This window comes from Halichoeres trimaculatus, unplaced genomic scaffold (genome assembly GCF_033239565.1).
Source record: "Halichoeres trimaculatus isolate MK-OKI-2021-1 unplaced genomic scaffold, fHalTri1.1 fHalTri1_scaffold_5, whole genome shotgun sequence".
In the NCBI taxonomy this organism is placed as follows: Eukaryota; Metazoa; Chordata; class Actinopteri; order Labriformes; family Labridae; genus Halichoeres; species Halichoeres trimaculatus.
Window position 1 is genome coordinate 12,203,320 of NW_027437183.1, and position 14,986 is coordinate 12,218,305.

Below are 14,986 nucleotides of genomic sequence, written 5' to 3' on the forward strand. Positions count from 1 at the left end.
GCATCTCTCTGGATTTGTTTTCAGAAGCTGGACCTTAAAAAAAAAAAAAAAAAAAAAATAGCAGGTCGTGATTGGACGACCGTTCTGATTGACACATTCACCACGGACCAATCCACATCAAGCTGCGTATGACGTAGCTTATGTGCGCCGCTGCTGAGAAACAATAGATGAACAGGTACGGGAACATAAGAAACGGCTGCGATGATGGCGTTAGACGACTGCTGCCAAAAAACGCTGACAAGTGCGAAAGTCTTCTGACGTCACGTCTTCACGTCACGTCCGCTGCTCCTGTGTCTTCTGCATCTCTTCCCTGATTGGGCCGAGTGAAATCGTTAGTCAATGGAGCCTGGAAAGATGGATCTGCAGGATTTCAGAAACTCAGGCAGGTCTACCTGCTTTGCAAGGTTAGTTTAACACCAGATCATTAGAAAAAGTTAAATTAAGATAATAATGTCTACAGACGTTTTCGGGAGCCATATTTTCCCATAAAATGCAAGTCATGTGAGTCAGAGAGAAACATTTCACCTTTTGGTGGAGAAAATTGGTAACTTTTTTTTTCAATCCAGTCTACCAAGAAAGACTGAAATGAGGAATTTGAATTAAAAAAAATGGACAAAGAATCCCGATTTTGATAATGTTAGACAAACAATCCAGATTTATTGATTTTCGATTTTTTTTCTCCCACCCCTAGTAGCCTCTGTTCTGGACGTATAGCCTAACTAAGGTGTGAAGGATGAATATGTCATGAAAGTAAAAGCACTTTGCGTAGTTAGAGGACTAGAGAGACTGTTGTACACAGTCCATTTCCCATAGGCTACCCAACCTTATACCACACAAAACCCTATACTTAGTTTTTAAAACACAATATATTTTCATTTTCGTGTTTTTCCCAGCCTTGTCGTAATCTTTGTTTTGTTGTTTACTTTACTGTTGTCCTGTTCTATCTGTAGCCTACATAGCAATGATAACCTTCACCTCTACATTATGGCACAGTGCTGCTGAGGGGTATTGAGGTGTTATGCAAAGAGGCTCAAGTAGCCTTGAGCCTTTATTCTCAAGCACAGATGAGGATCAGGTGGAGGATTTTCTCACTCACTCAAACCTCGTTTTTTTGTTTTGTGATGTCTCTCTGGCAACTTTTTAGACTTTTTTTTTAATCAGATATTTCTCAACACCACTCATAGGCTGATTTTATGCAAATCTATGTTTTTTGGGCAGAAGCCCCAGGAAACAGACTTTGACATGATAAAGCACTGAATTGTTAATCATGACCTGGTCTGTCTCGTCATAGTGGGATGCTGTGTTCAACTTTTTTTCTTTAATCGTTCAATTATTCATTAATGAGAGCTCCCTGATAAAACCATTAATAATGCAGGGACAAATCACTATCTTGGCCTTTGAGAATATCTGCATTACATCTGCAGCTCTCCCTTTCTCTCTCACACACACACACTCACACACTCACGCTCCGCCTTTAATTCGCCAACTCCAGGATCAACGCGCATCAGCGGAGAGAGAAAGATAGAGAGACATTGTAGCAGTGATTGCGTGTGTGTGAGGGAGAGAGTTAACCACTGTCAAAGCCGATTACAGTTTATCGGGTGTGTGATTCTGTCTCTGTCTGTGCACTTGTGGGTTCCCTGAGATCTGCACGCCTTTCCTCTTCTCCCGCTTGTTAGTTGTTTATTGACAGGAGCGTGTTTTTTCCTGTTTTGCTGAGAGCAGCATGGATTCATTTTAGCGCTCCTGGAGCTCGGACAGCTCTGCTATGAGTTCCTCTGCAGAAGCGCTCCCGTCACAGGGACAACTTTTCCGTGCGCTCCGGCGCCCCTGATCCGCATGTCTCTCGGTGCCAAAGTTCCACGCAACCCCTTTATGCACGTGATGATGGGCTCGCCGTGAAAGCACCATTGTCCCACTTTCTTCTCTCTTCCAAAGCGTACTGCAAAAATGCAGAAGAGCGTCCGCTACAACGAAGGGCACGCGCTGTTTCTGTCCATAGTCGCGCGTAAAGAGGGGACTAAGCGCGGCTACCTGTGCAAAAAGACGGCGGAGAACAGCCGATGGCACGAGAAGTTCTTCGCCCTCTACCAGAATGTACTGTTCTACTTCGAAAACGAGCAGAGCGCGCGACCAGCCGGGATTTACCTGTTGGAAGGATGCACCTGCGAGCGCACGCCGGCTCCCAAGATATCCACCACTGGGAAGGAAGCGCTGGAGAAACAGGTGAGGGGGGAGTATGAATGCGCTAAAAACTGAGTGAAAGTTGAAACAATGTTATTTATCTAAAGCTACAACCTCATAAAATCTGCAATAGACCTAAAGGTGAAGTTAAGTGATGTAGCCCTGATGGTTTGGTGACATAACATAACAATACCTGCGCACCAAAGCAAGTATCTGATGTTTCAGATCATGAGTGGTTTCCACAGAATACGTTCATTGTTTTGATTAAAAACAAAACAAACAAAAAACTCTTAAAGACCAAAACAGTCAAAACTTCTGCATCAATTTGTTTCTTCACTTTCAAACTGAAACCTGGCAACAAAAGTGACTAACTCATGCAGCATCAGCACCTCAGTCTATGGTTTCAACAAGCTCTGCAGTCTCAAGAGCTCAGAGTGCATCCTCCCAAAGCTGGTTACTGGTTCCTTGTTGGTGAATGTTAAGGTGAGGGAGGGTTCTTAAAGCATGTCTTTTTCAGCTCAAACAAGAACACCTTTCTGCAATAATACTTAATACTTTGTGGGGTTTTTATTGTATAAATTACTCAAAGATCAGCTTGATTTATAAACATTTAAGTTGGACATTGTTATACTTTGGGATGGAACAAAATTAACAGCCCCGTCTAAGTGTATTTGTGTGTAAATCCATTTAGAGATGTTCAAACACTTGAAGTCAAGTTCATTTGTATGTGACTTAAAGAAGGTGGTGAGGCAACAGGCGCTTGTATTTATCACCATTAATACTTAAAAGATAGGATGGCGCGTTTTCCCTCTACACCATGTATATTTCATATTTTCTTCAACAAGCACTTCAATAAGTCTATATCATCTTTACATTCGATGAAATATTCATTCCCACACTTCCATGTTTTTATGGCTGTTACACAACCAAGATTAGTTCTTTAGGTACAAACACACACTGCAGGATGGCACAACAAGGGTATTCAGAAATCTAAGGGTGGATCTGAACATGTGTGCAATATAAAGGTCTGCATGCTTGTAAAAAATATACCCGCTGAAATTTTTTGGCAAATCTGTTGGTGACTGCGCTGCTGGAAGATGCTTCAGCTTTGTTGCCTAATCATTAACATCAGTCTTGTTGCTAGGAAACATTTGAATTACTGTTAGCACATGCATTCATTGAGGAAAAAAGATATGCACACACATTCTGTTCAGGAACATCATCAATACTGGAGAAGTATCAAAAGAAAGGAATTAACTTTTGTTTCAATGAGAAAAAACACAAAAAACAAAGAGGAACTTAACTTCACTAAATTCATGGAGACAAAAGAAAAGGATTTTTATTCCTGATCCCGGCTTGGCTTCAGGGAACATGTGCACACAGGCACCATGCCTCCCAGTGACATGGGAGAGAGGGCACAGAAGAGACAGACTTTTTACAGTTTGTATAAGTATCAGAAAGGCAGTGATTGCCTGCAGTACAAACCGTTTGACCAGTTAAAAATAACCACCAATCATCACCGTCACTCAGAAAATATCCCTCACCACACACTCCCACCTACACGTACAGTAGAGGTCTGTCTCTTTAAATGTACAGTATGTGTAAAGACAATTCATTCCAGATGTATGCCAGTGGAGAAAAAAACAGGACTTCAGGAAGGCAGAGATGGAAGAATGTGGTTTTAATCAAGTTATTTATAAAGTAGGGAAGATTAAATCCCTATTTCTTTAATGGAGCTGTCATGAATCAAGATGAAAGGAGGAGGAATCTTGCTATGAGCCCAATTACACATGTTCAAGTTGTTATTTTGGCACTGCTGTTGGCCAAAACTTTTCTTTTCCCATGTTACTGAAACAGGAATTTATGTTGTCTTATTTGACTTTGTTTCACAGTGACTGTCCCACTGCTGTGATGTTTTATAAGAGTTATTTTTATATTGAGCTCAGCTGAAAGCTCATATGCTGCCATATAGCCTTCTGTCTACATGCAGGACATAGCTTTGCACAAATAACAGTGGCATAAAATCTTTCTTTAGGTGTTCCTGTGTTTTCTTGTTGGTCATTTAAAATTGTATTTTGTTGACGCAGGGTTCAGCCAGACGTAAGGATGTTTTATTTGTTATCTTGGTGCTGTGGTTTGGTAGGGTGAAGTGTGTGAAGACACTTCCACGCTTCCATCTTGCTTCTCACTGTTATTCTGTGCAGTCGAGTGAGTCTGCCAGCAACCTGCAGAATCACACCCCCACAGTGTGCCACAATGTAAGCACATAAATAACACACACACACACACACACACACACACACACACACACACACACACACACACACACACACACACACACACACACACACACACTGCTTCTCTCTGTTCATTCCTACCATGCTCTCAAAAAGACGCAAACCCTTCAAATCATTTGGAGAGCATTCACACCTGTCTGAATGGTTTCCACAGTGACTGCAGGTGTGCATTGCTGATGTGGACAGGTGTGTGTTTGCATGTTGAAGGCCTGTAGTTTTAGCTGTGTGTAATTGCCAAAAGGTCCCTCCCCTATCGCCAAGCTTCTGGTTTGTTATTGATCCCAGAGAGTGAAGCAGTTCATTAGAGGCCATGAACCAGGGGAGATGAGCGCTGCACACACTATCGTCTGCGTCTTCATTGCCGACCATATGTCAAAATGTTGCTAAGAAAATCAAAGGCCTGGTGTTGCTTCATGAAGGGCCTTTTTTGCCTCATTAGTGAAATTTAACCAACCAGCTCTCTGTCTTTTTTGGACCATTAAGGTCCACAGTTTGGGGGTATCATCTGCAGTTGCTTCAGTTTTTGTAATCATTACCAAACACACCACTCTAGTACGGACAGAGACCATCTCATTGTTGTCCTTTGAATTCTTACATTGAGTGCTAAAAGCTAAAAGGGTCTGCATAACATCAGTATGGATTGAAGCCCTTAGAAATCAAAGAAAGTTTTCAAAATGGTGTTGCTTTATGTGTTCAGGTGTGGCTGTAGCTCCGCAGAGAGTTATTGGATCAAACCTCTTACATCTAAACTCAGGGCATGTCCAGAAGGGTGGCCAGGGGGGATGAAGGCCCTCCTTATAAACTGCCTCTAGTGCTGAGCGCAAGACTCAAGACTTTGATTGGCTTTACATTTTACTATAAGTAGACAAGAGTATTTTAACATGCTGCTGGTAGTTCATCAGACAAGTTGAAGGAGGGGAATCAGGCCATCAGAAATAGCAAGCACGGTGTAACTCGTACAACTAAAACATTTCCATTTAATATATGTTTTACTGTGTGTTTTCATAGAGCGCATACATCGTTGTAAATCCTACGCAATATTAGTTGCCAGTTAGCTTTGTTTCAGTAACAAGTTTATACAAAATCAGAAAGATTCTTGGCCGTTAGCTTCTGTTGTTGCTAGCATCGTTAGCTCATATGAGCCAAAACAACAACAACAACAACAACAACAACAACAACAACAACAACAACAACAACAACCCATGATGTGTAGGGATGGGTATTGATAAGATTTTTATCAATACCAATTCCCTTATCAATTCCTCTTTTGATTTTTTTCTGTAAAAAAAGTAGCTTTACAGGTTTTCTAGGTCAACAACAGTAACCTGAGTTTATAAGAGAGTAAATATGTAATTAGTCACTGGATCTGGATATCTCTGGACGTACGGGAATATTATATATTATACTGGAATAAGTAAAAATAGTTTGTCATGTGATGTCAATGTACTGTTTTGTAATATATTATTGACTAAAGTAGGCCATCTGGTATCTCAAAGTGGTTAAAGCATTATTTTAAGTTGTTTGGAACCTTGCCATAGTTATGAAGCCAGGCATGAGCCTGCACCTAACTTTTCTTTTATTTTCCTGTGAGTATTTTGACATTTGGGTTTTTCAGTGCTTCTCACAAAGAGTAACTGTGATATGTCTGCGCTGAAAGTTGAAAATCTATTCTGAAGCCGAAATTATACCTATGTATGCTAACCGCTGGCATATCAGTGCAGTTTTCCATATATGCTAGCATCAAGCTAGCGCCATTTTTTTTATAGGAGATTTATATCTTGTTGACTATAGTGAATACGAATCTCCTGTGAGAGAGTAATGTACATTTCTTTGTGAATTCACTTCTTCAGTAAAACTTCAGAATAAAAATCCTGAATCAGAGTTTTATTGGTAAAGTATTATCATCTGCTAAACTGACGTAGCAGCGGCAGATTAGTGGACGTAAGGTCCTGCAGCTCTGCACAATGTCAAGAATTGATAAGGGAATCGTTAAGCACAAAGGCTAATGATTCCCATTGCTTATCGATTCTGAACAGGAATTGATTTTCGATTCCCATCCCTAATTTTGTGTCGGTTTGTGCAAAAATAACATGACTGTATTTCCACTGACAGAACTTGCATTTCACTCATAGTGTGATGACTATTATAAGTTAAGTTTTTGTTGATGCAGGCCCGTGCAGCCATCTTGGATATTAAGCTTGTGGTGACTTAAGCTCCTCAAGTTCCCATATCAGAAATCTGACCTCATATCTGACTGGCAAATTCTAGACTTTCAAGATCAAATTGGATGACTTATACATACAAAGGACAGTTGGGCCATCCCAGTGAAAAATATCAGCTTAGTGTGGGCCTGTTTTTTTTTTTTTTTTTTTGAAAAACTGAATAAAAAGCACATTAAGCTTAGCTTTGAATTTAAGTGCTTTTTAATCCATTAAAATCCTACATGATACATGCAAAGCGGCAAAGATAATAAACTGATGACACAACAAAAAGCTCAGTATCATGTTTGGGTTGTTGGCCAAAACTGAGCCAATCTGAAAAAATCCACAAATGAGCTCCAACATCATTTTTTATAGCTTCTGAAATAAAAACAGGTTGTTTTAGAATTTATAAAACAACTCAAAACAAAAAGACAAACATGATTGCTGCCCTTTTTTAGTTTGAATGGATGCTGATATCCTCTTCTTTCAGTTTAATAGAAGAATGACATTTTGTAAAAGTATCTGTTTCATGTTAACTTTTTGCAGGAGCTGAATTTCTAGTCTCAAACATTTGAATTTGTGCTTCTGTTTATGTATTTTCATTTGTAAAGATACAGATGTGCACCCACCTCTTGTGGCCTTGTTCATCAGAATTGAAGAAACAAACTATTTCTCTGTAGCAGCGTCCCTCATATCTGTCTGAAACTGAGTGCTGTAGGAGTGACTTTAGATTCATGTATGAAAGAGACATACTATAAAAGAAACAATAAAAACCAGATAATTAGATATGTCATATCAAGACCTTTGTTTTTGTGGCCTGTGTTTTCCAAATCACCTCTCAGTCCCAAATTACAATAATTCTGGTTGACTGATCTTGAGTTTCTTTCATGTCATGGCCAGAGACACATTTAGGGCTTTAACATTTTACTCCTCCAGATGGTACCATCATTTTTGGAGCCCCTGTCAGTGATGGCCCCTTATCATAATATCTTGTCTCCCTCATGTTGCAACCTCCTCAGGGCCACCAGATCCTGCATAGATGATAAGATGTGTTTCATTGGAACCACAAGACATGGATGCTTTATCTTTAACCTGAAGAATTTAAGGTTCAATGAAGCATTGAAAAGAAAGGACTCTTGCTTTTTTCCACATGGCTGTATTAGAGAGGAACAGAAACCATGAACTTGAAATATGCGAGACGTTAATTCCATACTGTCACACCTGACAGAATATGCTTTCAGCCAGTGTGTTTTTCTTGAGCCTTTGCCACATGTTCTTTCAACAGTCTTTTTCCTCATTAGAATCTATTCAAGAGAGGGTGGGATGACACTTCACAGTTGAAGTGTTGCTGCCGACTTCCTGATGTCTGCTTGTTTGAGTGTAATTATTTCTCATTAGAAAGCTCCTCTGGCTCTAAATGCCCCCCTTGAGCCTCACATTTTTCTTTTGTCGGCACTTATTGTCTGCATCAAAGAGCCGGTGCCGTTCATATTCCCGGAGTCAGATCTGCTTTCATCAGCAGGCTTTTTTCATTTCCCTTTTACTTCTCTGCCAAGTATTTGACCCATTATGGACATAATTAGTGTCAGGCAGGAATTTAAAGCAGGCATCAGTTCAAAAAACACTTTTTTCCCCCTTGTGTTTGAAATCTTGCAAGACTTAAAGGAGTTTACAATGAGGGAGAGTGATTTCTATGAAAACAGTTGATGTGCAGTATGGAAGAGTTGTGCTGAATTTCCTGTGAAAACGGTGCTGTCCAAAGTGGCAAGACGATCAAGAAACCATTTTTAAAACAGCAGAACAACAAAAGAGTCAAGCTGGGATAAATGCTTCTGTCATTTTTCAGGGAGTTTGTTGATACTTCCATTTCAGTGGGTCAAAGAGGCACACATAAAGAGCACAACTGTTAGCTTAGCTTAGCATAAAGAGCTTAGGCAGAGAGAAAAGCCAGCCAGACTCTCTTGAAGTCCCAAAATGCTCACCTGCTGTTACTATCTCTTTGTAAGCAACAGGTGGGAGAAGTTACTTCCCAGACGCTTGTTGTCACCATGCTGTTGCTGGGCAACCAGCTGCAGAGGCACCAAGAGATGGTGGATAAACTATCGAGCCCTAAATGTTCCTTAAGGACATTTCCTCCTGCTTCCAGTTTTTATGCTAAGTTGTGCTGATCACCCCCTGGCTGTAGCTCCTCACTAAAAGTTTTGGCATCGTAACAGCCTTTTTCGAGAAAAAAATCAAAACATGATGTTCAGCTTTGCATTATTGCTGCTCTGATCGATTATTTGCAGAAATGTCTGCCTTTGGGCAAAGATCCAGTGAGAATTATTAGGAGACGACAGTAATGTCTGCTTTAAAGAGCATTTTCTTTCAGCTTAGGGTTTTAATTTGGATTTATTGCTTCCAGTTTGGCTTCGTTTTGGCTCACTCTCAATTCCCTTTTAGCTTTGTTTTCTGCTGTAAAAGGTCACTCTTTTACAAATAAAGGCCTCTTAAATTCCTAAACTCATCAGGCTGACAATGACGTGACTCTACATAAATGCTGAACTTAACTAAGATGCATTAACTCTTAACTTTGTCCTATCAATCACGTCAACTAGTCATAGTGAGGAGCTGATGTCAACAGGTTGTGTATAACCACAAAGACAGTGATCAACAGGTGTGACAGGAAACATACGAGGGAACATAAACACTCCTAATGAGGAGTGTGACAAATAAACTTAGGAGTGAAGTAAAAAGGATCGTCGAGCAGTTTTCCTGTGTTCTCTTGTTGTCTCTTTAGAGTTTACAGGCAGGATCAGTTAGTGCACAGCGGCAATTCCCCACAATACAGTAAAACAGATTGATGATGTGTTTAGATGCCTCTGTGTTGCTGTTGCACTGAGGGAGTCGTAGAGTAAACTCTCCAATCCAGGAACTATTGTGTTAAGACAGCTGGGTGCTCCAAAATGATTCCTTCTGGCGACGGAGTGACAAAGTGTCCAATGTGTAAAAAGAAAGAAAAGACTTGATTGTTGTGTTACATCATATAAGTGTATACATGTTTGTGTTGACTTATTTACAATGGAGTAGGGAGACGCTGAAAGTAAACAGTGGAGGAGGACATCAGTCTGTTTAATCCAGACAGGTAATCCCTTATCAGGGTGATCTAAGGTCTAGGTACAACAGATATCATATCCTTATACAGTGCGTGTGAGAGGGTTTTGTGTTTGTGTAACAGTGTTATGTCAGTGTGTGTGTTTTTGTGTGGGTGACAGAAAGAGAGAAAGAGACGGCCCCATGCTTTCCGATCAGAACTTCTTAGCAGGAAGTTAACAGCATGGAGGCCATTGAAGAAACAGCAGGACGTGGTATGTTGATTCAGTGATTGTCACATTAAGCTGCGACATCATTAGTTGAATTCAGTGGTTACATAGAGTACTGCCTCTGCTGCAGTCAGATTAAAGCTTTGTATCTCTTCACAATGACAAGTCTTCAGGATATTAAAAATCTGATCTCATGTGTTAAAGCTCAGCAAAGCCCTTTGGATTCATGAAATTAAGGATGGGTTTTAAAGAAACAGAAATACAAACACACTCAACCCCACGAGGAATCATTGGAGGGTTGACCCATCACACATGTTTTTTTTTTTTTTGGCTTTTAAGGTTGATATGAACTGTATTTCTAAAGGCTTTATAACAAACTAGATGATAAGAAGTCTGTTTTGGAAATGATTTACTTTCTACAATACACTTAGATAAGTGATAGCGATGCAGCCAAAAGCTGATTTTAGCTCATCTTTGCATGAATAATGAAGGAAACGCCCAACAGGTGCCACAAAATATGCATTAAATTTTTTTAAAATCTGGTCTATTTTCTTAATTTTGTAGTGTAACAATTTTTTTGCATTAATTCTTCCTTGCAAGTAGATTCCCATTACTTTTTAGATTCTTTTGTGATTTTTGTGAGATTACAAGCTTGCTAGTTTTTAAGCTACAGCTTAGGGATCTTCAATGCAATATTCATCATATAAATACGAAAGTAGTATCAATAAGATTATCTTATCTTTTAAGTCCTTGCACAAAAGCAAATAACTAATTTCTTATGTTTCAAGTACATAGGTCAGACGTGCCCATCAAACAAATATGGCACTGAATAGTTCCCAGAGCATCTTCTCTTTTTTCATCGTCTCTATGGGATGGAAATAAAGAAGCGTGGGTTCTTTCAGCAAGTCAATCAAAAGTTTGTAGGTGTAAAGCAGAAAGCCACCCACAATAAGGATGTTAATTTCCTCCACCTCCTCCTTAATGTCAGACTTTGCAAACCTGGTATCAGACCATCAAACAGGTCATGCATGATTCCAGTATCCAGGAGTATCCAGCAGTAACTCTTTTTTTGAGTCTCTCATTTCTGTGATGTTGCATGCAAACCAAAGATGACTAAGATTGTGAACTAAAAATCCAAATTGCCACTTATACAAGGCTTTTTTTTTTTTTTTTCAAAGGACACAAGCAAATTGTGACCTGTGTTACTTTGTCTTATAACTGTGAGATGTATATATTGCACTTGTGTGTTCAAGGCATGTGCAAAAGTGATCTGACTGGTGGAACCACTGGACTAATGTCACACCCTTTCCACTAACTATAACACACTCTAGGCTCACAGGAGCAACACCTCAGATTGGTACAATCAACAGTACAACATATTCTTGCAAAGCTTTAGTTCAGTGAGTATTCTTTATGCTTTCTCTCACCGTTTCACCACTCCTCTGCAGCCATTAAAGATGCTGTTGGAGCCTTCACTTAAACCAACCCTCTGCCAAAAATTAACATTTGTATGTAAATCAGCATGACAGGAGGAGCCCCAACATTATTGGTGTCATTCATAGTAGCTGTTGTCCTATCAGTGATTTTTTTTACAGTACATGGTCTGTACTTTTTATCAACAATACATGTATGTTGAGCTTGTTTATGCTTTGCTGAATACCAAAAAAGCATACATGAGAAAACTTCAGACAAACATTTATTTCTGAAAGGTAGAAAAAGCTTTTAGACTGCCCGGCTGATACCTGATACCTGGCTATTGAAAATAACTTTATTACCCATGGTTGTCATAGATATGAATGCCCCATGCACAGGAAAACAGCCCACTGTACAATATCATGGGGTAAACTTTATATTATTGAGCACACATGGTTTTAATAACAATGGCAGTTTGTTTCTTTGTTCCTGTCCTTGGAGCATTTAATGAAGCTACATTTGGCACAGAAAAGACATTATTGCCTCTGTGGGAGCACGACAGGAGCTGAGAAATGAGAGAAATAAGAGACGAGAGGCAGACTGTGGAACTTTTCCAGAAGACTGGTGGTGGGAAAAAGTAAACCCAAACCCTTTCTCCTATTTATCTCTCTAAAGAGTCCTCATACATGATGGATTGTTTAGGTAATTGTATGAATATGTCTGACAGGCATGTTGGATATTGTGTCTGTAGGTTTTACCAGCAAGAAAAAAAAAATCTCCAGCAGCATCAGAAAGTATTCAGGTGTTGTCATGGGGGCTGTTGCTCTCATTAAAATGTTTTTATCCTCTTCTTTAATGACTGATCCCTGTTGTTCAAATGAAGCTAATAATCTGATGCAGAGAGGTTTGAGGTGTGTTTCTTGAACCTACCAACAACAAGTGGTTTAAGATAAGCCCTGCTTTAAAAAACATTCTCAATTGCCACCCATGGTTTTCCAATGTTTTTTTCCTATTTCCATCTACTATAAATGGTTTAGTATGCCCTGTGTACTCTTCCATACACCTACAGGAATCCAGCCTATGGATTTTTATATGAGGTTTCCAGTGAAGTCTCAAATACACACATGAATCAGGTCTGCTCACTGCTGTATTTCTTTATGATGGTAATCATCACCCCATGGGACTTAGGATCAGTGAGCAGCCTTTGGTGCATCACAGCAGAGCTGCATCATACAGCTGCTTCTCTGAGTCAAAACTTTGTCTGTTTTTTGTTTGTTTTACATTTAAAATAAACAAACCAAAAAAGCAACGAAAAGGGGTTGTGAGGATCAAGATGAATAAAAACTGTGGTTTTTGCAAATGAATTGATAACATGAAATTAATATTACATAGCTTTCTTGTGACCTGCACATTTACATTGTGTGGCTATCCTGTTGCAAAGATGCACTGATTTGACAGTGTCTAATTCAAACACTGGTTTCCATCAAATTAAGTTTATTTGAAGTTAGGTCAACTCAGATATTGTGCTTTTTTGGGAAACACATTATAGGAAGCACATACATTTATTTTTACTGAGATAACAACTCTCAGAAGGCTACTACAATTTCAACAGTTGCAGCTATATGTTCTTATGTCAGAGAGCCAGAGAGCGCCTTGTAAATAGTAAACATGATTTAACTCAACAGAGCCAAGCCTCATCAAAAAACATCAAACCAAACATCATCAAACCAAAATCCAAACTATCAAACCAAACATAATCTAAATAACTGTGTCACTTGTTTTTGCATGTTGCCTGTTTTTCTTTTTTTTTTTTTTTTGCTTAATATTCTGTCAGTCTGAGCAGTCTTACCCAGACTCTTCTCTCATTGGCTACAACAGGAAAATGCTGACACCTGATAGGTTTAGTAAAAAAGTCCCGCCTCCTCCCCCCTGGAACAAGTCTGGTCGTAAACGAAAGTGAAGCAGGTGCTCTTATGGTCGCTTGAGTTGAAACCACTGACGGTGTAATACGTTGACGTAGTCTTCGTGACGTCACCCATCAGTTTCCGCGATGGCGTTTGAAGCAAACTGTTGGCCGCGTACATACTAGAGGTGAGGCAGGCTTTGAGCTGTAGCCGTTGACGGCTACATGATGTCTGTGTGTCAGTGTGAGAGTAGGGTTGGAGAAAGTAGCATGTCAGACTGAATTCCTTTTTTATACACAGGGACAGGTTTATTTTTGCTGTAGTAAAATCTTTTTTCAGTTGGTGTTGTTTATGCAGTTTGTGGTACTTCTGGGGTCAGCCTCAAGCGTGAACTTACTTAACTAGCTTGTTAGCGCTTACTCTTTATTTTAATTTCTGGCTGCCAGAGATATCACTTGGTTTAGTTTTTTACCAGAAAAGTAGTGGAACAAGCGGAGCATATTAACCATATTTTAAGTGCTTTATCTGTCATGCTGGTTTCTTTATTGTAATTTACTCAACATTTCAGGACTTTGAGTTTATACTTATTTCATCCATGTTAACTTCAAACCTTTTAACCCTTTTTCCTACTTCTACCCACTGAAGTAAACAACATCAAAGCAGTGAACTGCTGGATGCTCCAGCAAAGCTGAGAGTAAGAGTTAGAGAGAGGAAAAAAAGCTCCATCTGTAGTACGGCACAACACAATTTGGCCTCTCATCAGTGCAGCTACCAAACAGACAGCAGTGTTACATCATTAGAGGCTATTTCAGTCCCTAATCATCAGTGGATCTCAACACTGACTGTCATCTCTGTTTTTTAAATATTTATAACACATGAGTATTTAAGGATCAACCATTCATCATTTCCTTAATGAATCTATTACTACCATGTCCAATTAACTTTTTAAAACTTTAATCTTCAATAGAGCAAAATTATTAATCACACGAGCATCATGGACCAGAGGCTGTGTGTGTTTTTGTGGAAGGATTTCACTTCCAGAAGTTCAGCCTCTGTTGGACAGTGAAAAAGCAGTCAGATGTTTGTTCCCACAGCGTGCAGTTTCAAATGACTGACCTAAAATTGGTTCAGCATAATAAAATTTGCTGCCCTGCATTGTGCCCATGTCTCGCTCAGTGGTGGTAAAACACAATCCTTTTTATCACACAGTCAGTGTCACTGTCTCATTTTCCATAATAGCTGTTCCTCAGGGTAGATGGAGAAAAACTGTTCCAGGTGAGTGTAAAATTGGTCGTTAAAGAGTCAAAGAGCAGAGAAGACTCTCCGTCTCTTTGTCTTTTTTGTTTCTTCTGCTGCTCCTCTCTGTCTCTGTTTGTTTAAATGAAATTTCTTACAGTACAGTGAAGGCCCCGAGGCACAGAGGGGAACATTTGAACGCATTTGGAGGTGGAGCAGGCTGCTAGTCCTGAATGGTATCGAGGAGTTAGGAAGCTTACTTGTAGACTAATGAGGACACAGTGCAGCGCTACAGAGTGACAGTGTAATTGCTCGCCCTGGATTGTGAATGTGTTTAATGCCATGAGGTCCAGTGTGATGCAAATGTTCTGTACAGGATGGTGTACCATTAAAACTTTAATGACTGCCTGAGGCCTGGGAGGTCACTGCTGCATCAAATAGTTATGGCA

General features: G+C 39.7%; 1 protein-coding gene across 1 annotated transcript in view; it reads left to right on the forward strand.

Moving 5' to 3' along the window:
• Nucleotides 1-1,503: 1,503 nt before the first annotated feature.
• Nucleotides 1,504-14,986, forward strand: part of rasgrf2b (Ras protein-specific guanine nucleotide-releasing factor 2b) — a 53,409-nt gene continuing 39,926 nt past the window's right edge. The window contains exon 1 of the mRNA XM_074669970.1: nucleotides 1,504-2,226. Coding sequence (XP_074526071.1) covers nucleotides 1,951-2,226 — 276 coding nt within the window. The 5' untranslated portion in view covers nucleotides 1,504-1,950. The remainder of the gene's footprint in view (nucleotides 2,227-14,986) is intronic.